A 26,061-nucleotide genomic window follows, 5' to 3' on the forward strand; every position below is an offset into this window, starting at 1 on the left:
TCTAGTTCTCTACTGAGACTGCCTATTTATTGACACAGTATCATATTTTCCTTTAAAACTTTGAACATATTTATATTAACTGTTTTGAATTCTTTGCTATATTCAACATTTGGGCCCACTCAGAATCAGTTTCTAGTAATTACTATTTTTCCTGAGTATGGGTTACACTTTCCTATTTTTTTCATATCCCATGATATTTGGTTGAAACAGACTTTCTAGATGGTATATTGTAGCAACTCTGGATTCTGTTTTTTTCTAAGGTTTTACTGATTTACATTAGCTTACTGAAATTTTGAAATATGTCTTCCCTATGTTTTGCAGTTGCTGTTGTCTCTTCCTAGTTTATTTATTCTCATTTTTATGTTTTAGCCTGGCTTCCTAGCAGTTACCCTATGTCTGTATAGCTTGGTGATGAGCAAATGACTTCAGCAGATGCTGTGCTCAAACATTTTGAGCCTTTACAGCCTTCTTCTAATTAATTTGTGTGTAGAAGGGAGTGTATTCGATATTACAGCCAGTCCTCAAGTATCTTTTGGCTTTCACTCTTTGCTGGGTTCTCTTGGGTATCCCTTGCACATGAATTCAGGCTTTCCAATCAGCCAGGGAAATATGCAGAATTTATCTCAGCCCTTTCATGGTTTGTGATTTTCAGAATCTCCATGTTAGGTTGCTGGTTGGCCCACCACTTGCCTTCAGCTAGTACTGAAACCTTAGGCTAGCAAACTTACCAGTTTTCTCCATTCATTTCCTACCAAGTATGGCATTTAATCTGACAAAACTGCAAATTTTCATCCTTTGCTCCAAATCAAGTCCACCTCCTTGGACAGCAAAACTGCTTTTGGTGGCAGCTTTATTGGGTTAAAACTATAGTTCTTTCTAATCAAACCAGCAGAGAGGAAGAAGCGAGAATGAAAAGAGCCTTGGTGAAGAAAGCTATAAACTCCTGTTGTTAATATCTAAAGTAATAGCAGTTTTTGAAGAACATATACTTTTCAATGTTTCTTCTGCCTTTTGTCAGTTTCCAGAGTTGTGGAAGACTGTTTTTGACAATTTTGTCTAGTCTTTTTTTTTTTTTTTTTTTTTTGAGTTGGAGTCTCACTGTGTCGCCCAGACTGGAGTGCAGTGGCCGCTCCCAGCCACCGCAGCCTCGACCTGCTGGGCTCTGGGGATCCTTCCGCCTCAACCTTCCGAGTAGCCAGAATTACAGGCATGCGCTACAACACCCGGCTGATTTTTTTATTTATTGTAGAGATGAGGTCTCGCTGTCTAGGTGGGTCTCGAACCCACGGGCTCAGGCAATCAACTCAACTGAGCCTCCCAAAGGCGCAGGATTACAGGCTGAGCCACCGAGCCCGGCTTTTGTCTAGCCTTATACTTGTTTTTATAAAGAAGATTTGCAATTCTTCTTTGTCTCCAAAACCAGAAATTATCTAAACAAGCTTCTAAACTTAAAAATATGTGATTACATATACACACACCTGTAGTTAATGTAACTGTTTTATTGGTTGTGATTATACAGTTTGAGTATGAAGGTGTTGATAAAATTAAAAGACTTTCATACTATACTATATTGTTATTAAAATTAGGTTATAAAAACAATTTATATTTAATATTTAATGATGGTAACATGGAAGAATGCTCATGTCATATTATGTTTAAAGAAAAAGATTTTAAAATGTATCAATATCTTAATATTTTTAAATATATGTATACATAAACATATATATGAGAAGTAACTGAAAGAACATGTTTACATTAAAAGAGTGAGAGTACTGTATTTGAATAGTAGGTGGGATTACAGGTAACATTTTTCCTCTGTATTATGAAAAATTTTCCTAATGTTTTACTTAAAAATTATATGTCTGCATAAAAAATAAATATTTTTTAAAAGAGAAAAAGGCTAGCTACATTACCTACTAAATCAGGTCCAAATCAGATACTGAACTTAAAGCTTTTTCATAACTTTAAAACAAGAAAGTTAATTTATATGGATGCCTTCAATAATGTATTCTTTTAGAGGAAAACATTCTACAGGTAGTACAATTAATATCATATACAGAAAAAATTGCTACTTTCTCTGGGTATGACAAAGCAGGTTTTAAGCAATACTGTCAAAGTAAGATTCTGCCACATTGAGGTGGCTACTTATATACATATCCAATTTCCAGTATATTCATTAAAACTAGTTTTACTATTACACAGTAATATATTCAGAACTATTCAACAAACTTTTGCTATGCATAATCATAAAATTACATTATTGTCTTAAATTTTATTTTTAAAACCAATTTTATTCCTTTATGAACTTACCTTAGCTGTATGATATGTACCAGCTTCAAGTAACTCTTTTTTAGCTTCTTTGGCAAGCAGATTAAATCGACTTAACATTGCAGCCTTACAAAGACGACTTGCCATGGACATACCACTTTTAAATGGGGAGCTAAAGTAAAAAGGAATAAACATTCACTAATCATTTCCCAATAATTTATGCTAGCAACTGTAGGAATTAAAATCAACATAGATTCTAAACAATATCTGTTGATCCCAATTATTTGCAATGAACAGTAAATTTTTTTTTTTTTTTTACATAAAAAGAATTCTTAATGTTTACTTTCTGTGGCTAATTTCTTACAGTTTAAATTATTATAATATCATATCAAAAATTAATGCAGAAGACTGATACTTGAAACATTTTTACTATTTGAACCAAAATGAATCTGTGGCTATACAAATTAAAATAGTGGTTCTATCTGGGATTAACTGGAAGGGGGCATTGGGAGTACTTTATGAAATGATGGAAATATGCTTCCCAGCATTTTGATGGGTGATGGTTACACAGATATATGCATATGTCAAAAATAATGAAACTGTACAGTGTATTTCACTACATTTAAATTTCACTTCAATTTAAAAATTACATAAATATATATCCACTTCACAATCCTCTCTATATATATGTGCATAGATATGTAGATGTTTACTTAGGGTTTCTAATATAAGTGGGTCCATAGATCATGAACATTTTTGCTACTGTAATTTTTCCTCACCAATATATCTTCTCATTAGTTTTTTGTATGACAGTTTACAAAAACTGCCAGACTCCTTCATTCCTCCTGATTTCCATGCTATTTATGATGTGGCTTTTCAAATCCTCACAGCAACAGGTAGGGCTGGTCTTCTCTTCCCTTGAATTTGTTCTAGTCTTGTGATTTGTTTTGGCAAATAGAACATACAGTGACAGTTCTGAATCTAGGCCCAAAGGGACTTTGTGTTCTTATTTTTTGGGGGCCCCTGCATGTGTCATATGAGCCTGCTGGGACTAGCCTGCTGGAGGATAAGAGAACACATGGACCAAGATCAGTTAACCCGACCTTTAGTTGACCCACTGTTGACCCAAGATACACAGGGAGCCCCCCCAAAATCCAGAAAAACCACTCAGCTGACTCAAGAACTTGCAAGAAGTAATAATAAATGGTTGTTGTTTTAAGCCACTAAGTTTTAGGTAGTTATTATACAGCTGCAGCTAATGTACACTTGTGTGTATAAAATTGATTGATCTCTATATATCTATTTTCCACATAGATACTTCTGTTGTGGTGGTATTTCAGATAATTTTCTTGGGCTTTTCAGGTATAAATGATACCACCATCAAAGAGTGATAACTGTACTTCCTCCTTTCCAATATTTTATATCTCTCATTTCTTTCTCTCATCCAATTGTATTAAAGTCCTCAATAAAATGTTAAATAACAGCAATAACAGTAAACTCATGTCTTGCTCTGAATGTTAATGGGAATGCCTTTGAGATTTCATCATCGATCATAATAATATTTTTGAACTAATAAAGACATTTGGGCTGGGTGCGGTAGCTCATACCTGTAACACCAGCACTTTGGGAAACCAAGGTGGGAAGACTGTTTGAGCTCGGGAGTTCAAGACCAGCCTAGGCAACATAATGAGACCTCATCTCTATAAAAAAATTAAAAAACAAAAAATGAGCCAGGCATGATGCAGTCCCAGCTACCTGAGAGGGTGAGGTAGAAGCATTGCCTGACCCCATAAGGAGGCTGTGGTGAGCTGTGAACATACCACTGCACTCCAGCTTTGGTGACAGAATGGGACCTTGACTCACAAAAAAAAAAAAAAAAAAAAGACACATTTATCCTGTAACAAAAATCTCTAACCATTTTTTATTGAATATCTTTATCTAGAATAGTTGTAGAGCTGTATTAAACATCTAGGATTTATAAAGAAGAATATATGGTATTTTTTCCTAGATTAATATGACATATATTAGTAAGAGTTTTGGTATTACTTCTACTATGTTGTTATCTTTGTGCCACTAGAAAAAAAATACCAATTGGTATTATTGTATAAAATATGAGGGGAGACCCAAAAAAATCTGGAATTTTTTTTGGAGGGCAAGCTCCTTGTAGTATAGGCTTCCCTCGCTAGGTAAGGGCACTAGAAACCCATCGGCATCAATATACTAGCTAGCATTGTCATGAGAGGTTGCGTTTGGCTTCAGTGAATTTTTTCAGAGGTTCTTTCAGTGTGTTTGCCTATTTCATGACAAGTGATTTAAAAGCACATCTGCCCACACTGTGCTGAGTTTTCAGCAATTTTGATGAAACATGATATGATCCCTGTGCCCCACCCTCCCTAGTTATCTGCTCTAGTCCCAGTGACACCTTTTGGTTTCCTCAGATAACAAAAGTCCTCTAAGGAAAACATTTTGCGGATGTGGAAGGGGTGAAGCAAAACAAGGCAGAAGCACTAAAACGTATCAAAACTGATGAGTTAAAAAACTGTTTTGAGCAGTGGAAACATTGTCTCTATAGCTGTACTGTATCAAATAGAGAATATCTTGAAGGTGACTGAAATTTAATAAACATGTAAGAAAGAATAAATATACAATTTTTAATAAACAAATTCCAGGGTGTTTTTGGGTCCCTCCTCATATATTATTATTTTAATGTACGGGTAGGGAGTTCTCCTTGCTGATATTTTATTTAGCAATTTTGCTTGAATATAAAAGTGAGTTTGGTTTGTAACTTGTGTGTGTGGGGGGATAAGGAGCAGCAATTTCTTTTTCTTTTTTTTTTTTTTTTGAGTCAGAGTGTCACTCTGTCACCCAGGCTGGAGTGCAGTACCACGCTCACGTCCTCCACAGCCTCGACTTGTTTGGCTCAGGTGATCCTTCCACCTCAGCCATCCAAGTAGCTGGAACCACAGGGGCATGCCACCATGCCAGGGTAATTTTTTGATTTATTGTAGAGACAAGGTATCCCCAAGTTTCCCAGGCTGGTCTCAAACCCCTGGGCTCAGGCAATTCTCTCACTTCCACCTCCCAAAGTGCTGGGATTACAGGCGTGAGCCACTACACCTGGCTATTTTTAAAAATTACTTTTAAGAATCAATGAATACACTTGCTTCATGAAAGTATTTGGAAGTGTTCCATCTTATCAGATAGCACTAGAAGGATCACTATTTAGAGGTTTAGGAAAAGAAAATCTCTGAACTACCTCAGAATGGTACTTCCTTTTAGGAAGAGTTAGAGTCTTTCTGATGACTTTCTTAAGAAAATAACATTTAGATCTTTCCCTCTTCTGTACCAGCTTTGGAAACAAACTTTTCCTAGGAATTTATCCATTTCATTTAGGTTTTAAAATACATTTGCATGGTTATACAAAGTAATTTATTATTCTCTTAATTATCTCTATTTCTGAATAATTGCTTCCTTCTCATCTATTATTTTTTATGAGATTAGCTAGAGTTTTTTCATAGAATCAGCTATTTATAAGCAATTCTGCCTCTTTTTCCCCTTAGCTCTTTTTATTTCTAATTTATTTATCCCACCATTCTGCTTAATTTCCTTTATTTGCTGATATACACATGTAAGGTTTTGACTTCTCTATTCAGTTTTGTTTTAACTGTATATCTTACAAGTTCTGATATGTAATATTTTAATATATCTGCTTCCTAAATGTTTTACAATTGTAGTATATAGTTTCCTTTGAGCTAGGAGTCAGAGAAATTATTCTCCCAGTATAAGCAGCTTCTAGTATTCTGTTTGTTATTTATAGTTTTATTACATCATAATCAGAAAATATTGTCTTAATTTGAATCTTTTTCACAAAGAAAACACTTAAGTACAAGATATTTAACATCACTTGAATCCCAGTGTCTTTTTCCAAAAGGAAAGAACAATACCACCCAACTTACAGTATAATGTGGATCCATGGTTCTCAAACTAAGTATATGTAATTCATATTTGGAAGACCATGTAAAAAATACAATTCTTGAACCCCAGATCCAAAAATTCAGATTCAGTAGGAAACATCAAATTTTTTAAACAAAACATATTATTCTAATGCTAATTATATGATACTAAAGTGTCCAAAATGAAACCTGGATAAACACAGGTTATGAAGCCAGATTCCCTGGATTTGAATGGTGGCTCCCTTCCTTACTACATAGTTTCAGTTATCTATATAACTTCTTCAAGCCTGTCTTCTCATCAGAAAAAAAAAAAAATTAAAAATTAGTACAATGCCTGCAACACAGTCACCTTAACTAATAATAATTATTATTGTTGTTCAGAATTCAATACATGGTATCCAAAAAAGAATAACAACCTGCAACACAACATCTTATTTTGCTTAAGTAAAATATGGTTTTTAAAGAAATTAGTAACTCTAACCTTTCAGTGACCATCCCACTTAGGCCATCCACAATCTCCAAAGAATTATCCCCTTGTGCCCAGTTCAGACTCAGGGATTTGCATTCCAAGTTCACTTGAAGGGGAAATGCAGAGGGTACTAAACTAATATTAGGTCTGTTGACCAAGTAAAATATTGGAAGTTTTGAAGTGAGTGCATCATCAACACGTTGCTTTATAGCGATTTCTAAGCCTCTAGTATCACTGCAATTCCCATCACCTAGAAAGCAAAAAAAAAAAAAGAAAAAAAGAAAAAAAGAAAAAAAATTCAGCAATTCAGTATTTAAAAAAATGACTAAACTAAGAAAAAAAGAAATCACTGGAAATAATCTGAAGCCCATTTCTCTATCCATCTTTCAACCTTCTCTTTCCTACTTATGTTTTCTCTGAGCAGCTATTTTGATATTCTTCACTATAACCAGGACAAGGTAGCCCATCAGAATTTCCATTTAAAAAAGACTCTTACACAGAAAATAATAAAAAGTCATTCAACTGAATGAAAGCAAAGAGCTAGTGCTGACCCAGAAAGAAACTGGTCCTTTTTACAGGGTTCTACCAGAGAGTATTAACTTATTCTGTCATGATTTCCTCTGCTGATAGCAGGAAATCAGCACATAAAGCAGTATATAAATTTTGCTGAGAAACAGTTGGTAAAAGTGAGTTATTTTCCCATATCTAAGGACCACAAATTACAACCTTTCTATTATTGCAATGTTCTAATTTCACAACACAAAATAATTTAAAGAATGATCGTCGGGCTCGGTGGCTCAGCCTGTAATCCCGCGCTGTTGGGAGTTGGAGGTGAGTGGATTGCCTGAGCCCGCGGGTTCAAGACCCGCCTGGGCAACTTGGCGAAACCTCATCTCTACAAAAAATCAGCCGGGCGTGGTAGCGCATGCCTGTGATTCCGGCTACTCAGAAGGCTGAGGCGGAAGGATCACTGGAGCCCAGCAGGTCGAGGCTGTGGTGGCTGGGAGCGGCCACTGCACTCCAGTCTGGGCGACAGAGTGAGACTCCAACTCAAAAAAAAAAAAAAAAAAAAAAGAATGATCATTTCTAGTTAAAATTGTGATCAATCTAAAAAATTCTGAACTCTTATAATAATTATCAAATAATATTGATATCTCAAAAAGATGCAATGTTAACTATTATAAAATAATGAACTGCATCAAACTTTAAACAAAACTTAGGGAGCAGTCATTCCTATTTCAAAAACCATCATCTTGGCCAGGCTTGGTGGCTCAGCCTGAAATCCCAACACTTTGGGAGGCCAAGGTGAGTAGATTGCCCGAGCCTGTGGGTTCGAGACCAGCCCAAGCAACTTGGCGAGACCTTGTCTCTACAATAAATAAAAAAAATTAGCCAGGCGTGGTAGCACGCACCTGTAGTTCCAGCTACTTGGAAGGTTGAGGCGGATGGATCGCCAGAGCCCAGCAGGTCAATGCTGGGGTGGCCATGAGTGTGCCACTGCACTCCAGTTTGGGCAACAGAAGGAGACTCTGACTCAAAAAACAAAACAAAACAAAAAACATCATCTTAACTGATGGCTGACTAGAGGTAACTAGAGAGGAGTAGGACTGGCAGCGTGCCCCACAATGTATTAAAGGAGTGGTAATAGTCACATAGTACAAAGAGAAAAATCAGTTGCCCTGGGTTGTAACTGGCCAGACTCTCATCTGGATTACAGCACAGACAATGGGCAGCCTCTGGACACAGTGAAGATGAATGAGAATAATTCAGGTATTGTGTGCTCCTGCTGAGGACTTGGAGGACCCCTGGAGCCTTGCAGGACTCCAACCCTCACAGGAAGCTGCCTCACCCACAGCGGTGCTCTGATGAAGCCTATGTGGAGTATTGCAGGGGAAAAAAAAAGGCCCTGAGCAGCTCCAGCTGCCATATCCCAGGAACTTAACCCTTTCTGGCAGCTGCTTTCTAGCTGGCCTGGGATGGGAAGGGCTGGCTCCAAGGGCAAATTCCATGGTGGCAGACAGCTCTTGCCTGGGGTGAGCTGGTAGGAGAACACCTGAGGCAAGCTACACTTTGACATTCTGGATGCAGACTGCCTGAGACTAAGAAGCAGGGTGGGACTCTTGTCCTAGCAACTGTTCACTCCCGAGGTAAACTCTTTTGTATAGCTTTGGCACAACAGCATTGCCCCAAAAGCCAGGGACACACCCCCAATTCCCACTAGAATAGCCAAGAGTGCACACAGGTGGGGTGCTGGAGCTCTTCCTCCCTCCTCCCCATCCCCCCCCACGAAGACTCAGATAGAGAACCTGGGTAATACCTACATCTCTGCCCACTGCCTAGGTTGGCTGAGCACTTCCTTGGAGCAACACATGTCAAAGAGAAAGCCCATAGCCACCACCGCGGCTGACTGTCTCAAAGAGTGCCTGAGCCAGAGGTCAACTGTATAGCCCATCACATCAGATAAAATACCTCAGCTTTGGGGAAAACTAATCCTGAACTCTAGCTAACACCACTTTTCAAGCCATTCCCACCACTCAGGATGCTGTGAATCAGTACAGGCACCCAGCACAGGACTACCACAGCTGGTAATCACGAAACTCACAACACCAAGGCTATTTATAACCAAGGGAAACTTACAGTGCCTATGTCGCCCCCTGCCTATATCAAATAAGAAGAAACAGTCTACCCAAATGAGAAGGAACCAGAAAAGTAATTCTGAGAATATGAAAAAAAAGAATTCTTCAGCACCTCCAAAAGACCGCACTAACTCTTTAGTAATGAACTCTAACCAAATGAAATCTTTGAAATTCTAGAGAGAGAACTTAAAAGGCCAATTATAAAATTGCTCAATGAGATTCAGGAGTAAGTTGAAAACCAACATAAAGCTAGCAAAAAAAAAAAAATTCAGGACATGAATGAAAAACTCTCCAAAGAGATAGACACTTAAAAAAACCCAACAAGCTGAAATTCTGAAAATTAAAGAATCATTTATAGAAATACAAAATGCAGTAGAAAGTTTTAATAATAGACTCATACAAGTAGAAGAAAAAAATCGCAGAACTTGAAGATAAGGCTTTTGAATTAACTTAATCTGACAACAGTAAAGAAAAAAGAATCAAGAAAATGGAACAGAGTCTCCAAGAAATGTGGGATTACATACAACATTGAAGCCTATGAATCATAAGTGTTCCTGAGAAAGAAGAGAAAACAGGTTGGAAAACCTATTTGAGGGAATAATGAAGGAAAACTTCTCTAGCTTTGTCAGAGATTTAAACATCTAGATATAAAAAGATCAAAGAGTTCAGGAAGATTCATTGCCAAAGATCATCCCTAAGAATGAGCTCCAAAAAAATTAAAATAATATCAAGTACCTTCTCAGACCAGAGTGGAATAAAACTAGAAATTAATTCGAAGAACAACCTGAAAAACCAAACAAAAAACATGGAAGCTAAGCAATCTGCTTCTGAATGATCCTTGGGTCAATAATGAAATTAGATGAAATTTAAAAATTTCTCAAAATGAATGACAACAACAAAACAAGTTATCAAAACCTCTGGCACACAACCAAAGCTGTGCTCAAAGGAAAATTTACAGTGCTTAAGGCCTATATTAATAAGACCAAAAGATAGCATATTGACAACCTAATGCACCTCAAGGAACTAGAAACCAGAAAATCAAGAACCAAACTTACACATAGCAGAAGAAAATAAATAACAAAGATCACAGTAGAACTAAATGAAATGAAATTTTAAAAAAATACAAAGGATCACTGACACAAAGTTGGTTCTTTGAAAAGATTAATAAAACCGATAAGCCATTAGCTAGATTTAGGTTAATTAAGACACGAAGAGAGAAGACTCAAATTAGTTCAACCAGAAATGAACATGGAGACATTACAACTGATACGATGGAAATACAAAAGATCATCTGAGATAATTATGAACACCTCTACACAAACGAGACAAGTTAGAGGAAATGGATAAATTCTTAGAAACATACAACTCCCAACACTGAATCAGGAAAAATCATGAAACCCTAAACAGACCAGTACTGAGTAGCAAGACTGAAAACAGTAATTAAAAGTCTTCCAACAGAAAAAAAGTCCAGGACCCGATGGACTCACAGCCAAATTCTACCAGAGTTTCAAAGAAGAATGCAACACAAACAAAAATAAATAAGTGAGACTTAATTTAAAAAGCTTCTGCACAGCAAAAGAAATAATCCACAGAGCAAACAGACAACCTGTAGAATGGGAGAAGATATTAACTTCTGCATATTCAACAAAGGACTAATATCTGGAGGCAACAAAGAATTCAAGTAAATGAGCAAGTAAAAAGCAAATTAACCCATTAAAAAGTGGGCAAATGACATGAACAAGCACCTCTCAAAGGAAGATATACAAATGGCCAACAAACATATTTTTAAAATGCTCACCATCACTCATCATCCAGGAAATGCAAATTAAAACCACAATGAGATATCATCTTACACCAGTCAGAATGGCCATTATTAAAAAATAAAAACGATAGGTGCTGGCACAGGCGCAATGAAAAGGGAATGATTATACATTGTTGGTGGAAGTGTAAATTAGTACAATCTCTATGGAAATCAGTATGGAGATTTCTCAAAGAACTAAATGTAGATCTACCATTTGATCCAGCAATCCCACTACTAGTTATCTACCCAAAGGAAACAGAGGTTTTTATATTAAAAAAAAGACACCTGCACTTGCATGCTCATTGCAGCACAATTCACAACTGCACAGATGTGGAATCAACCTAAATGCCCATCAGCTGATCAATGAATAATGAAAAGGTGGTATATTTACCTTATGGAATACTTATGGACTCTTTGTATACCACTAGACATACTTCACACAAAAAAACTCTTGTTTCCACATCATTAATACTGACTATCTGGGTGCTAGAAAATAATCTAAAAAGGATATAGTTGCTTCTGACATCCTTTTTCTAAACACTTGAGTATCCCAAATCTAGAGTGATAAATAAAGGACAGTCAAATTAAAAATATACTTGAGAAGAAAATAAATAACAAAAAACAAAACCAGAAAAAAAAAAACAAAGCAGAAAAAAAGGGCCTGAGGAATATTGTATCTATAATGAACAGAAGATATGAATTAAAAAGAAAATCTCATGTTTTTATTATACTTTGCAATGAGATAGTGACAGTGGTTATGTCTAAAAAAGGAAAACCTGTGGGGAAAAAAATCCTACCAAATTATTCATAAAATTTCTTAACATCAAATCATTACACCTAGATGCTTTAATGAGAATAAAAGCTAATACAAAAAAAATCAAATTTAGTAATATTATAATTTTTATCTTTTTCCTTTTTGTATTTATGCTTTAATAATTTACTATATTTGAAGTATGATTCTACCTTCAGGCTAAATCTTGTTCCTAGAACAATATATCGCTAAAATTATATCATATAATTAAAAATGTTTTATTTGATTCATTCAGAATGATCTGAAGTAACACAGAATTCCAAGGTTAAAGTCAAAGGTTAAGTCTAATCAAGGACTACAAGAGACCTGACAGTAATCCATATATAAGAGGTCCATCATAAACAGCGCATAAAAAGTTATGAAAACTGGATTGAAGTCTAGGCTCTTCCAATAAGAAAACTGACTGACTTTGGGAAAGCATTTTATTAACATTCTGAACCTCATATTACTGATTTTAAAAAAAAGACACCTGAATAATTTCTAAGATTATTATCAACTGCTTCTTAAAAGTCCATAAACTGTTATTTAAAATGGGTTTCTTCACTAGGAGGGTCTCAGTATTTACATCTGAATTCTACAATTCAAATTAGTTTATGTAAGACTTCTGGATGGAAATACCTCTACTCAATTTTGAAGTATTTAGACAAACTTAATAGGAGCTACCACATTTGTAAAACATATTGTAAAAATCTTGAAAACGAATATAAATCCAGCTATTTTTCAATACTCAAGTGAGTTTTTTTCCAGATTATCCTGCATAATTGTCTATTCAAAATAGTAAATGTCCTTTTAATGCAAGCCTAGATTCTTAGATTCCATGTATTAAATTAAAAAGAAGGCTGGGCGTGGTAGCTCAAGCCTATAATATCCCAGCACTTTGGGAGGCCGAGATGAGCAGATTGCCTGAGCCCATGTGTTTGAGACCAGCCTGGGCAACTTGGTGAGACCTCATCTCTACAATAAACTAAAAAATTAGCTGGGTGTGGTAGTGCACACCTATAGTTCCAGTTACTTGTAAGGTTGGGATGGAAGGATCGCCTGAGCACAGCAGGTTGATGCTGGAGTGGCCGTGAGTATGCCACTGTACTCCAGCCTGGGCCATGGGGTGAGACTCCAACTCAAAAAAAAAAAAAAAAATTAAAGAGAAAAAAACTACTACCATAAAATGACAAAATGAATATCTGTTGAACATCCACAGCATAAAATGTTTATGCAAACTTTTTGAAAAGTAAAATGAATGAAGCTTCAAAATATAATAATGTTGGGGTATAGAAAATGATTCCTCAAAGTGTGGTACTTCAGCATTCTGGCTGCTTTGAAAATTGAAAGGCCTCAAAAACAGACCTCAGAAGCCAGGCTCAGTGGTTCATGCCACTGAAGGCTGAGGCGGAAGGATCACCTGAGCCCAGCAGGTTGAGGCTGCAGTGGCCATGAGTGTGCCACCGCACTCTAACCTGGGTAACAGAGTGAGACTCCTACTCAAAAAACAAACAAACAAACAAAAAAAAACAGGACTCGGAAACAAGAATTTTCTCTGACGCTTTCCCCATCTCACTTATTTCTTTGATCCTTTCCCAAAGCCCAGAAAGGACTCTTTCTGAAATATCCTTATCCAGTTGGCTGATCACTATAATTTACAGCATCTTTATCCCATAATCTCTGCCTCCCATCTCTAGGGTCCATTCATTCTCCCTAATGATTTACTGTCCCTCAAAAACTGTCTACACTCCCCATCTCACACCTTTTATATGAAAAAAGCATATAAGCTTCTGTACTGGACTGGGTAATTGGGGAATCATTCTGTGATTTTTTCCCCCAGGCACATTTATACACTTATATTCCTTTTCTCCTATTAATTTGCCTCTTTTCAGTAAGCCTTCAGAGGATGAAGGATAAACTTTTTCTTTGCCCCTATAATATTTTTTCCATTTATAAATGATCTAAGAAATTAACATAGATTTAAAAAAATCAAAATAAAGAATTACAAAAGTACTAAGGCTTAAGAGAAAAGAAAAAGTTATCAACTTCAAAGAATTAGATTTAATCTGTACAGTGACGGTACAGAATCAAAGGGAGGCAAATTTCAATTTTATAAAGGAAAAAATTTTTAGCAAGTATTGGAGCTGTTCAATTAATGAAATATATTGCCTTTAAATCCTACATTATTGGGTGCTTTTAAATCAGGATTAGATGATTATCTGGAATGGCATAAAAAGAGTCTATGTATTAACTCATTCATGATCACTGATGTGAATTTACGCCATTCCAAATTCTGTTTCTGGTTGCCACTGACATGAATTTACGTCTTTGCAAATTCTGTTTCTGAATGCTGCAACGTTGTCAGATGTATGTGTTATTATATTTTGCTTGAAAATGAATAGTTAGGCAAGGAGAAAGTTAATTGAGATAATTATCTGATATAGATAGCCCAATGTTGTTATTGATTTACGTAGTTGGTAAAAATTGCAAGTTGGTCATTATTTTGTTGTGATTAGTGTTGTATACTTGTATTTTGCTATGTCAGGGCTTTCATATTTCAACATTAAAAATAATGTACCATAATTATGGAAAATGAAGAAATATATGCTGATGAGATTCCGAGGTCCAAGGTGAATTCAGTGAAATTATAAGTGATAGTGCGACAGATAGTGATGTAATGATGCAGTGTAAATAAAGAAACACAATACAGATAATCTATGATAGTGAATCTAGTACTGGTGAGAATGAATCAGACATTGAGTGAACAGAATATCCGAAAAGAAACTTAGAAGTGGTTATTGGTAATCCAGGAGTCAAGGTATTTCTAAATGAACCCCAAAGTATAAGTGAAGTTGTCAGACTATTTATTGAAAATGATGTTATAAAAATGAAGCAACTGAAACTAACTGGTATTATTATCAGATGCACTACAGATACAGATGTCCAAAAGGGTGGAGCAATACTACAGTGTCCAAGATGAAAAAATGTCTAGTTTTAAGTATTTTGATGGAACAATGAAGAAAACCACAATACGTGATTATTGGCCAACATGTCCATCAATAGTGATGACTTCCTTTTAAAAAAATAATGACATGAAATAGATTCCTACGAATTTTGCAGTTTTTGCATTTTGCAGAAATGCAATCAACTCTAAACAGATTATGCAAAATTGAGCCCATAATAAATTATGTTTTAAATAAGTTCAACACCATGTACAAACTTGAACAAGAATGTTCCTTGGATGAATCCATGGTACCTCATCGCAAAAGACTGTCTTTTTGAGTTTATAATTCAAATAAAAACACAAAGTACAAAATGCTAGTCAGAGTGGTATCTGAGGCAAACACTGGATATGTCTACAACTTTTAGCTTTATTATGAAAAAGATGCCAATTTAGAAAAGACCATTCCACTTGTACTTAATGACTGAAATTTGCGGCCACCAGCATCATATTTTATTTTATTTTATTTTCACCTGCTCTCAGTATTATGAAAGTGAAAAATGTGCCAGTCAAGAATGTGTTAAATGAAAAAAACAAGATGCAGAAAAACAGGAATTCTATGCTCCTATTGGTATAAAATATAAAAAATAAGAAAAAAAGAATGCATATACTTCTATTAGCATAATCAAACAATCTCTAGAAAGTAAAACAAGAAATTAGTAACCAACAATGTATGCTTCAACAGAGGTAAAAAGGGTGCCTGTGGCAGTGAGATGGAAACTATTTACTAAATACCCTTTTGAACTGTAAATCAAGTAATGTATTTCCTATAAAATTAAAATAAACTGAATATTTAAAAGGTTAATAATAACCACTTCTCTTTTTACAATATCTTGTATGCATGTGTAACTAAAAAATGTCACATATAAGAGACATTCCAAAATAAATAGGTATAAAATATATAAAAAGAAACAAGAAAAAAAATCCAGAAACAGCACCAACTATGAAAAAAAAAACTCACGTGAGTATGTAAAACTTGCACATGCATTCATTTTCAAAAATTAATAATAAGCAAACAAGAGTCAAGTGATGTTGGTAAATTGCTTCACAAGGATAACTAAAGCTTTGAAACAACAAGACCTTATAGAAACTAAAGAAACAAGCCCCAAATTGTTGATCAAGAAGATAATGTCTGGAAAGCCATTCAAATATAAAATCTAGTATTTTGAAATCTCTCTCACCCAATAGAATGACAAATTTATGCTATTTTATGTTCTAATTACTTTATATGAAGAGGGACCTCCAAAAAAGGAATTTATTAAAAATTGTGTATTTGCTCTTACATGTTTAAATTTCAGTCAACTTCAAGGTACTCTCCACTTGATGCAATACACTTGAGATGCTTTTTCTACTGCTCAAAAAAGTTTTTGAACTAGTCAATTTTGACACCTTTTAGTGCTTCTGTCATTTTTTGGTTCACCTCTTCCACATCAAAAAACATTTCCCTTTGAGGACTTTTTCATACGGCGAAACAAAAAAAAAAGCCACTCAGGATGAGATCAGGTGAATAGGGAGGGTGAGCCTAGGGGTCACACTGTTTTTGGTCAAAACTACTGAACACATAGTGCAGTGTGGGCAGATGTGCTCGTAAATCACCCACCATAAAATAAGCAAATGCGTTAAAAGAACCTCCAAAAACAAAATTCACTGAGGCAACAATGCTAGCTAGTTAACCTAGTGGGTTAGGCCTGTACTACAAGAAACCCACCGTCCAAAAGATAATTCTGGTTTTTTGGGGATCCCCCCTCATATTTATTTGGCTAATCAAAAGGATCTATACCATATCCAAATGTGTTAAAGCAGTGTAAGGAAGGGGCCAAAATAAGCATTTAAAAGCTTTCTTATTTCAGGGAGGAGTCAATATAAGCTTTCAGATTTGATAAGTTCATGAAAGCATCTTCTCCCCAAATAAAGAGGGAAAATTAAATATTGGGCCAAAAAAAGTATAAGTTCAAGACGAAATACATGTATATCTAATTGGATAATAAGTATTAATTCTTGGCCTTCTGATAAGCTGATAAAAGTCATATCATATTACGCATGACTATAAGTTACAATGAAACAGCTTAACAAAACAGTCAATTCATGTTTTGACCTTAAATAGTTTCATGTATACAAAAGTTGATTTCGTGCTGATAAGTAAAATACAAATAATTTACTTAATGAAAGAGGCTATGAAGTTCTGAAATTCCACTCACCAACAAGTATACTGCTGATATAAACTGGCTGTATAAAGTGACTCAACAATGCTCCCTGTACACCAAGCACTTCCCATCTTGTTAATTTGTCACTTGAGGACATACTGCTTATTCTATTAACAACATCTGCAGGGCAGTAAACAGTCAGATAAATTTTGCCTTCAACAGCCACATGGAGACACAGCTCTTCATTGGCTTCAAATGCAGATATAGAATGTGGATTAAGGCGTCTAGAGAAAGAAAAGAAAAGTTTCTTCTTTTAAAAAACAAAGATAACAGAGTAAAATTTACATGTACCTAAGAATTTGTTTAACTAGATTTACACTAAATTCCAGTAACAGAAAGATGCAAGCACAAAGCCAGGTAGGAATGCAGTGACTTTATTCTACAAGAATAATACAAAACAGAAATTAATCATATTTAGAGCTTCCATAATAGATACTTTTCATATTATCACCATTCTTTATATAAAATAAAAGCCCTTGTTGCTATCCTAGTTTATGATTTATTTCCTACCTCTGTAAAAAGTTTTTTAAAACTACAAAAGGGATGTAAAAAACTAACAATTTTTCTTCAAGATTTGTTTCCAATAAAATGCTATAATAATAAAATCTAAAATTATTTTTCTTGAAATATCTCTTTAGGGGACACTGACCTCATTTTCAAAGGTGTTACTGGAGAGATTTTTATCAGACTTATTACCCATGTTATATCTAGATGGCTAGACCTGAGGTGAATTTTACTTTGTACTTGTCTGTACTGTTTAAAAAAAAAAAAAAAAAAATGAGTTTTATGCTACCTGATGCTATCCATTCATCAAAGCAATAAAGTTCGGCCACATATTGGAGTTTTTTTTAACTCTTGTATTTGTGTGAACAGTGAAACAATCCATACTTTCCTGTTTACAAGGTCTTAAAAATAGAAAGATTTTAAATAATATAGAAAAGAAAGTAAGGCACATAGAATTTTTAAGTACAGGTTGAGTATCCCTTATCTGAAATGCTTGGGACCATAAGTGCTTCAGATTTAGGATTTTTTTTTCAGATTTTGGAATATTTGCTTTATACCTACTGGCTGAGCATGTTAATTCAAAAATCTGAAAGGCTCCAATAAGCACTGCCCTTGAGCATCATGTCAGTGCTCAAAAAGTATCTGATTTTGGAACTTTCTGAATTTCAGATTTTTGGATTTGGGATGCTCAAACTATGCTAGTAATAAACATACTATGGGGCGGGGGGAGGATTTGTAGCCTCCTACAGGCCACAAAAAAACTCAAGGCTGGAGGAAAAATATGGATAATTAGAATCAAATTCTTCCATTTGCTGTAGGAAGTCAAAATGTATGGCGGGCTATCCTACTTGCTTTTAAAAACAACTGTCATAATACTTACAACTGTGACTTAATCTGGGCTGATCCTTTAGGCAATTGGTTCATATATAGGTAAATGTTAGTATCCTGTTTAAGAGTGAGTAGATTAGAAGTTGGTTCTGCACAAAATATTGATTTTTCCATCATGGCAGGATTTTTGCTATAGAAGAGCAGAAGTTGTCTATAAAAGTACCTAAAATAAATGTTATAAATTTGTCAAGTAATAAAATTTATAAAAGATGTATCTTAATGAGCATCCTATCTATATGTCATAAGTAATGTCTCATATGTCTAAAGTTCTGATATAGATAAGAACGTCTAAAAATAACCTAAGTGAATGAAATGAAAATTAAGTTTCTCAAGAAACGTTCAACTGGAGCTCAGTTGGCCCTGTTACCTGCCTTAAAACACCATTCCCTGACTCCCACTTCATTCCCATTTCACATTTGAGTCTTCAATGGTCATATCCTGCAAAAGCCACTTTTTCTACTGATTCCTCTCTTGTTCCTCAGACAACTCTGCTCCCAGCCTCCCAGGTGCAGTGCCAACTTTTTGCCTTGCTTCTATCTCCCCTTCCTTACCCAAAAAACAAAAACAACTATTACTACTACAACAAAAACTGTGGTTCCTGCTTCTTAATGATTTTAAAGAAAAACACACAAGGGCTTAGGAACAATAAAAATTGTATTAAGTGAAGCAGATCTAGCTAACAATAATTTGTGTATATTTCCAAATAATTAAGAGAGTAGAATTGGGAATGTTCTTTTTTAAATTTTTATTTTAAATATGTGGGGTACAATTCAGGGATAGGTATACAAATGTTCATCATACAGGTACACTTGTGGATGAGGTGTGTCCCCCCCCCAGCAGTTTCCCAGTACTGCCAAGTCCTTTCTTATAGTATTACTATAGGTGTTCAAGGTCCGCTTATGAGTGAGAACATGTGATACTCGGTTCTTTGTTTCAGTGATCGATCACTCAGTATTATAGCCTCTAAGTCTATCCAAGTTGTTGTGACATTAACAATTTTGTCCTTCTTTATGGCTGCAAAATATTCCATCAAGTATATATACCAAATTTTTTTTTTTACCGAGTCCTCTTTTGATGGGCTGCATGGTTGGTTCCATGTTTTTGCTAATTGTAAATAATGCAGCAATAAACATACATGTGCAGGTTATCTTTACCATAGAGTGATTTGAGGTCCTCCAGGTACATTCCCAGTAGTGGGACTGTGGAGTCGTATGGGAGGTTGATTTTTAGGTCTTTTAGGACTAACCACACTGTTTTCCATGGAGGCTGTACTAGTTTACATTCCTGACGAGTAGAGGTGTTCCCTTTTTATCGCATCCTCTCCAGCAACTGTTGTTTTCTGAGTTACTGATAATGGCCATTCTGACCAGAGTTAGGTGGTATCTCAGTGTAATATTAATTTGCATTTCTTTGATGACTAGTGAGACTAAGCATTTTTTCATGTATCTTGTGGCTGCTCAGATGTCTTCTTTCGAGAAGAGACTATTCATATCTTTTGCCTACTTTGTAGTGGGGCTGTTTGCTTTTCTCTTTTCGGCACGTTTGAGTTCCTTGTAGATCCTAGATGTTAGGCCTTTGTCAAATATACAGTTGGCAAATATTTTTTTCCCCAGTATGTGTACTATCTCCTTACTCTCTCAATGGTTTCTTTGGCTTTGCAGAAGTTAGTCAGTTTGATGAGGTCCCACTTGTCAATCTTCTCTCTTATGGCATGGGCGCTTGGGGTTTTGTTCAGGAATTGGCTGCTAGTTCCAATTTCCATACAGATGTCGCCTGTATTTTCTAAGGTTCTAATAGTTTGAGGTTTGATGTTTAGATCTTTGATCCATTTAGAGTTGATTTTTGTGAATGGGGATAGGTATGGGTCTTGTATTAATCTTCTGCATGTGGTCAGCCAATTTTCCCAGTACCATTTACTGAATAGGTTCTCCTTTACCCAGTGGTTGTTATTGGAAGCTTTGTTGAAGATGAGTTGGTTGAAAAATTGAGGTTTTGCTTCTGGAATCTCTATCCTGTTCCTTTGATCTATATGACTGTTCTTGTACCAATACCAGGCTGTTTTGATTATTGTAGTTTTATAATAAAGCTTAAAGTCTGGGATTGTGATGCCTCCTCTTTTTTTTTTTTTTTGGCTGAGGATTGTTCTGGCTATTTGTGGTCATTTATGTTTCTACATGAATTCCTGTAATGTCATTACCAGGTCTGAGAAGAATGCTGCTGGTAATTCAATAGGTAGTGCATTAAATCTGTAGACTGACTTGGGTAGGCTGGACATCTTAACCATGTTGATTCTTCCAATCCATGAGCATGAAATATTTTTCCATTTGTTTGTGTCATCTTTGATTTCTTTGAACAGTGTTTTGTAGTTTTCATTGTAAAGGTCTTTGACTTCTCTGGTTAGGAAGATGCCAAGGCATCTCCTTTTATTTTTTTAAGGCTATTGTGAATGATATTGTGCGTTTTATTTAGGTTTATTGTTGGTGTATAGGAATGCAACTGACTTTTGCACATTTTATGCCGAGACTTTGCCAAAGTCCTTTATCAGTGCAAAAAGGTTTTTAACAGATTCTCTTCGGTTTTTGAGGTATAGAATCATGTCTGCAAAGAAGGATAACTTAACTTCCTCTTTTCCTATTTGGATACCCCTGACCTACTTCTCTGGTCTCAATGCTCTAGCTAGGACTTCCAATACTAAATTGAACAGGAGGGGTGACAGTGGGCATCCTTGTCTTGTTCTAGTTTTCATCGGAAATGGCTCCAATGAGTCTGTTTAGCAGTATGTATGTAGGCTGTGGGTTTCTTGTAGATGGCTCTAACTATTTTGAGGTATGTTCCATCTATGCCTAGATGTTTGAGGGTTTTTATCTGAAGGGGTGCTAGATTTTATCAAAAGCTTTCTCTACATCTAATGACAAAATCATGTGGTTTTTGTCTTTACATCTGTTGATGTATTTAATTATGTTTACGGTCTTAAGGATGCATCCTGGGGATGAAGCCTACTTGGTTATAGTGGATGGTTTTTGAGTTATGTTGTTGGATCTGATTTGCTAGAATCCTGTTGAGAATTTTAGCATCTATGTTCATCAAGGTTTTGGACTGTAGTTCTTTCTTTGTTGGATCTTTACCTGGTTTGGGTATCAATGTGATGTTAGCTTCATACAATGATTTTGGGAGAGTTTCACCTTTCTCAATTGCCTGGAATACTTTTAATTGGATTAGTATTTGTTCTTCCTTGTATGTTTTGTAGAATTCTGCAAGAAACCATCTGGACTAGGGCTTTGTTTTTTTTGTTTTTTGTTTTTGTAGTTAGTTTTCTTATGACATAGTCAATTACCTGGATTGTTATTGGTCTGTAGGGTCTCATTTCTTGTTTTAACCTGGGGAGGTTGTATGATGTCAGAAAGTCCTCCATTTCATTTAGGTTTTCGAATTTGTTTCCATATAGGTGTACATAGCAATCTCTGATAATCTTCTGTGTTTCTTTGGGGTCAGTTGTGAGCTGATGTTTTGTGTTTCTTGTTGTGTTTATTTGGGCGTTTTCTCTCTTTTTCTTGGTCATTCTGGCTGGGGGGGGGGTTCCATCAATCTTGTTTATCTTTTCAAAGAACCAGCTTTTGTTTCTTTTTTTTTGTATTATATTTTTGTCTTGGTCTCAATTTTGAGTTTTTATTTTGGTGACCTGGATTCTTACGCTGAAGTTAGGGTTTTGGTGGTCTTGCTTTTCCAGCTTCCTTATGTGATTTATTAGGTTGTTAACTTGTGATCTTCCCATTTTCTTCATATGTAGAGATATGAATTCCCCTCTTAGGACTGTTTTCATGGGATCCCAGAGGTTTTGGTAAGATGCTTCTTTGTTGTCATTTGTTTCCAGGTATCTTTTAATCTCTGATTTCCATGGTGGCCCAGGAGTTGCTTAGCATTATGGTGTTTAGTGTCCATGTCTTTGTTGACTTAGGGGTAACTTTGTTGGTATTGATATTTATTTTTATTCCACTGTGGTCTGAGAAGGTACATGGCAGAATTTCAATTGTATGGAATTTGTTTATGCTTGATTTATGGCCGAGGATGTGGTTGATGTTAAGAGTACATTCCATGTGGTGATGAGTAGAATGTACATTCTGTAGTTGTTGGGTGGAGTGTTCTGAAAGTATCAATTAAGTCCATTTGGTCAAGTGTCACGTTGAGGTGCTGGCTCTCCTTGTTGACCTGTCTAGGGTTTTAGTGGGGTGTTTAAGGCCCTAGCTATGATAGTGTTAGAGTCAATTCTTTCTTTAGTTTACCTAGAAACTGCTTTAGGAAAGTTGGTGCTCCTATGTTGGGTGCATATATGTTTAGGATGGATATTGCTTATTGATGGACTGAACCTTTTATCATTATGTAGTGACCTTCTGTATCTTTTTAAATTTTTGATAGCTTAAAGGGTATTTTGTCTGATATTAGGAATGTTCTTAACATAAAAAAATGCTAATTGCTGGAGGATGAGGAATACTCTGATTATCCCTATTTGTTCATTACACACTGCATGCTTGTATCAAAATATCACATGTATGCCATAAAAATGTACAACTATGTATTCACAATAATTTAAAAATTAAAAAAAGTGATGCCAGATCTTCTGAAAGATTACAACTAATCAGATCAAAGACAAATCCTATTTTGCGTATTTATAAAACTGATTTTAAGATAACACTCCATTTAATCCCATCATCAAAATATGTAATGAAAAATTCAGTATCCATATTGAAAATAAGCATAGGAAGAAATATGAATAAAAGAGGTAGCTTTTAAAGAAATCAATTTCATTAGCACCAAGGCGGATGGGAGGACAATGAGTTGCACTGTTCGCATGGTCTTATTGAATAACTTATAAGATTACAGGATTCTTTCCTTATTATTAAGGATATATATTTACACATTTTAAGGAAAAATATTTCTGAATTTGTTTTAAAATGCTCCAGCAAAGAAAACACCATCAATAAAAAGCGAGAATGCAGAGATTGAACAAGGACAGCAGAATGCTAATATCTGTTGGAGCTGAATTAGGGAATTTATTATCCTTTTCTCACTTGTGTGTCTTTAAAAATTTCCATAACAAGAAGTTGGATAAAAAATAAGTTTAAAAGAACCAAAAGCTGGTGGATATTACAGGCAGTAACACACTTTTTTGACTTTTCATATGAAGGGACTTCCAAATTCCTGTCTTGCTTTCCCATTTGTTATTCAATTCTTTTGTAAAGATCAGAGATACTGAAGAGCATAGAAAAAGAAGCCCCAGCCACTTTCTCTCTCTGAGATCTGCCAGCCTAAAGAGAATACTTTATCTACACTCTGCTTTATGTTAAACTTTACATGAACCTACTGTTTCTACTAAAACTGCTCGTGAATAAAAATCTGTTGGTTTTCTGGTGCTGTCCTTGGGTAAAGTATGGTTAATTCAGTGGTGAAATATGACCAAGACTCCTTGTTACAGCTCTAAAGCTATACTTTCCAATAAGTTTAGTCAGTTAAAAAAATGTTATTTTTATTTTTAAAAATGTTGTAGGATTCCTAAAACAGAGTTCACCAGGTTTTATTAATGGAAACCACTGAAATCCACACACTAGACATTACAGTTACTATGATAAGGTTTCCAAAGATGACATGGAAATAATAGATGACTGAGATAAGGAAATGTCACACTTGTGACACAAAAATCAGTACAATTCTATTTGTAAATAAAGACATTTAAATGCAGTACTTTAGGTTGTGAGCATTAACATTTGATGGCATTAAATATATTGGTTACCTAAGGAGAGACCTCCTTGCTGTAACAACAGCATGAGTGTCATGCAGCACTCTTCCGTTTGGCTTAATACACTGGCTGTAATTGTATTCACCTGTACCTATAGCTACAACTTCATGCTGTCCAGCTGAAAGAAAAAGGAAAACAGTAGCTGGTTAATTTAACCTCCTTCTTCCCTAAGTTCAATTTCCACCTTTATCACACCATTTTTAATGTAAGAAGCAATTTTTTTAATTATTATAAAGACGTGGAGTACAATTCAGTGTTAGGTACACAAACATTGATTATGCAGGTACCCTTGTTGATGAGGTATGCCCCTCCCTCCCCTAGCAGTTTCCCTCAACTGCCAATCCCACCCCCCCCCTTCCCAACAGCTTCCCATTACTGCCAACGAGAAGCAAAATTTTAAAAGCAGTATCTCAAATTAAAATGCAGATGTTGGCTGGGTGTGGAAGCTCATGTCTCTAATCACAGAACTTTGGGAGGTTGAGGTAGGAGAATCACTTGAACCCAGGAGTTTGAGACCAGCCCAGGCAACATAGTAAGACTTCATTTTCATAAAAACATACAAAAATAGTCAGTCAGGCATGGTGGCAAACACTTGTAGTCCCAGCTACTCAGGAAACTAAGGCAGGAGAGCTGCTTGAGTATAGGAGGTCAGGGCTGCAGTGAGCCAGGATTGTGCCACTGTGACTCCAGCCTGGATGAGAGTAAGACCCTGTTTCCAAAAAAAAGAGGCAGATGTCTTATAATATGTCATCTAAACTTTTACCACATTTAACAGAATCACCAAATAACCTTGGCTTTCAAATATACATTTATTTCTTCTACATCTAGATTTTTTTGACCTTCTAAGACTTCATTTGCCATTCTATTTCTATCTTAAACAAACTGTGTATATACCATGGTTGCCAAAAAATATATACACATTTTAAGAGATGTCATCTATATATGACTTCTCAAAGTTGAACTGAATTACTGTAGCAATGTGTAATATGACGTTTGCTCAAATGCTAGCATCACCATATGACAGGCAGGTATATATTGAGTATTACAATTTTAATACAGTTGTTTCCTTTCTTAAAATGTATATACATTTTCTCGGCACCCTCAGTATAATGTCTTTGATTTTTCTTAACCCATTCAAACTCTCTATAAACCAAAATAGTTTCTTTCTCTGTTCTACTGAAACTGCTTTCTTAAGAAACAAGAACCTTACGCTTTTTTCAGCAGCCTTGCTCCATTCACATTTTGTTGTGTCCTACTTGAAATTTCCTTGAAACTCCATGCTCTAAAAATATACAATTCAAATCAGCAATCTTTTTTCCTCTCAATCCTAATTATGAGGGCTTTCTATTGCCTAGTGACTAGCTCACTGCTTTCTTTCTCCATAAATATTCGCCTCTAGATATCTTCCTCATTCTCTTACTTCTGTATTGGTGATTTCAGAAAATCTTGAGTCTTTTAGTCTTTCAAGCAAAGCTCAGTTTCACACTTGCAACTACCTAAAGAACTTTCACTACTTTAGCAAGAGTTGTTGAGGTCCTAACCAAGTACCAGGCCACTCAACTAGATGCGAGGAATAAAATGTTGCACAAGACATACCCTCATGAAGCTTTTAGCAGGAGAGCAATAAAAAAGACTAAACAAACCCCAAATTGTGATAAGTGCTTTCAAGGAAACAATATGAAGCTGAGGTGAAAAATAACGAGTTGCAGAATCCCTCCCTAACAAGCTGAAATTTAAGCTTCACCATGAGTGATAG

General features: G+C 35.5%; 1 protein-coding gene across 2 annotated transcripts in view; it reads right to left on the reverse strand.

Moving 5' to 3' along the window:
- ADAD1 (adenosine deaminase domain containing 1) overlaps window positions 1-26,061 on the reverse strand; it is a 58,216-nt gene that overhangs the window by 8,181 nt on the left and 23,974 nt on the right. Inside the window, exons 7-11 of one of the 2 annotated variants that reach the window (XM_008068389.1) lie at window positions 24,300-24,423; window positions 18,507-18,677; window positions 17,117-17,346; window positions 6,703-6,940; window positions 2,311-2,440 (exon numbers count right to left, since the gene is read on the reverse strand). In XM_008068389.1, coding sequence (XP_008066580.1) covers window positions 2,311-2,440; window positions 6,703-6,940; window positions 17,117-17,346; window positions 18,507-18,677; window positions 24,300-24,423 — 893 coding nt within the window. The remainder of the gene's footprint in view (window positions 1-2,310; window positions 2,441-6,702; window positions 6,941-17,116; window positions 17,347-18,506; window positions 18,678-24,299; window positions 24,424-26,061) is intronic. The other variant, XM_008068390.1, reaches the window with a different exon arrangement.

Source organism: Carlito syrichta, unplaced genomic scaffold (genome assembly GCF_000164805.1).
Source record: "Carlito syrichta isolate Samal-C Ts95f unplaced genomic scaffold, Tarsius_syrichta-2.0.1 Scaffold310650, whole genome shotgun sequence".
In the NCBI taxonomy this organism is placed as follows: domain Eukaryota; kingdom Metazoa; phylum Chordata; class Mammalia; order Primates; family Tarsiidae; genus Carlito; species Carlito syrichta.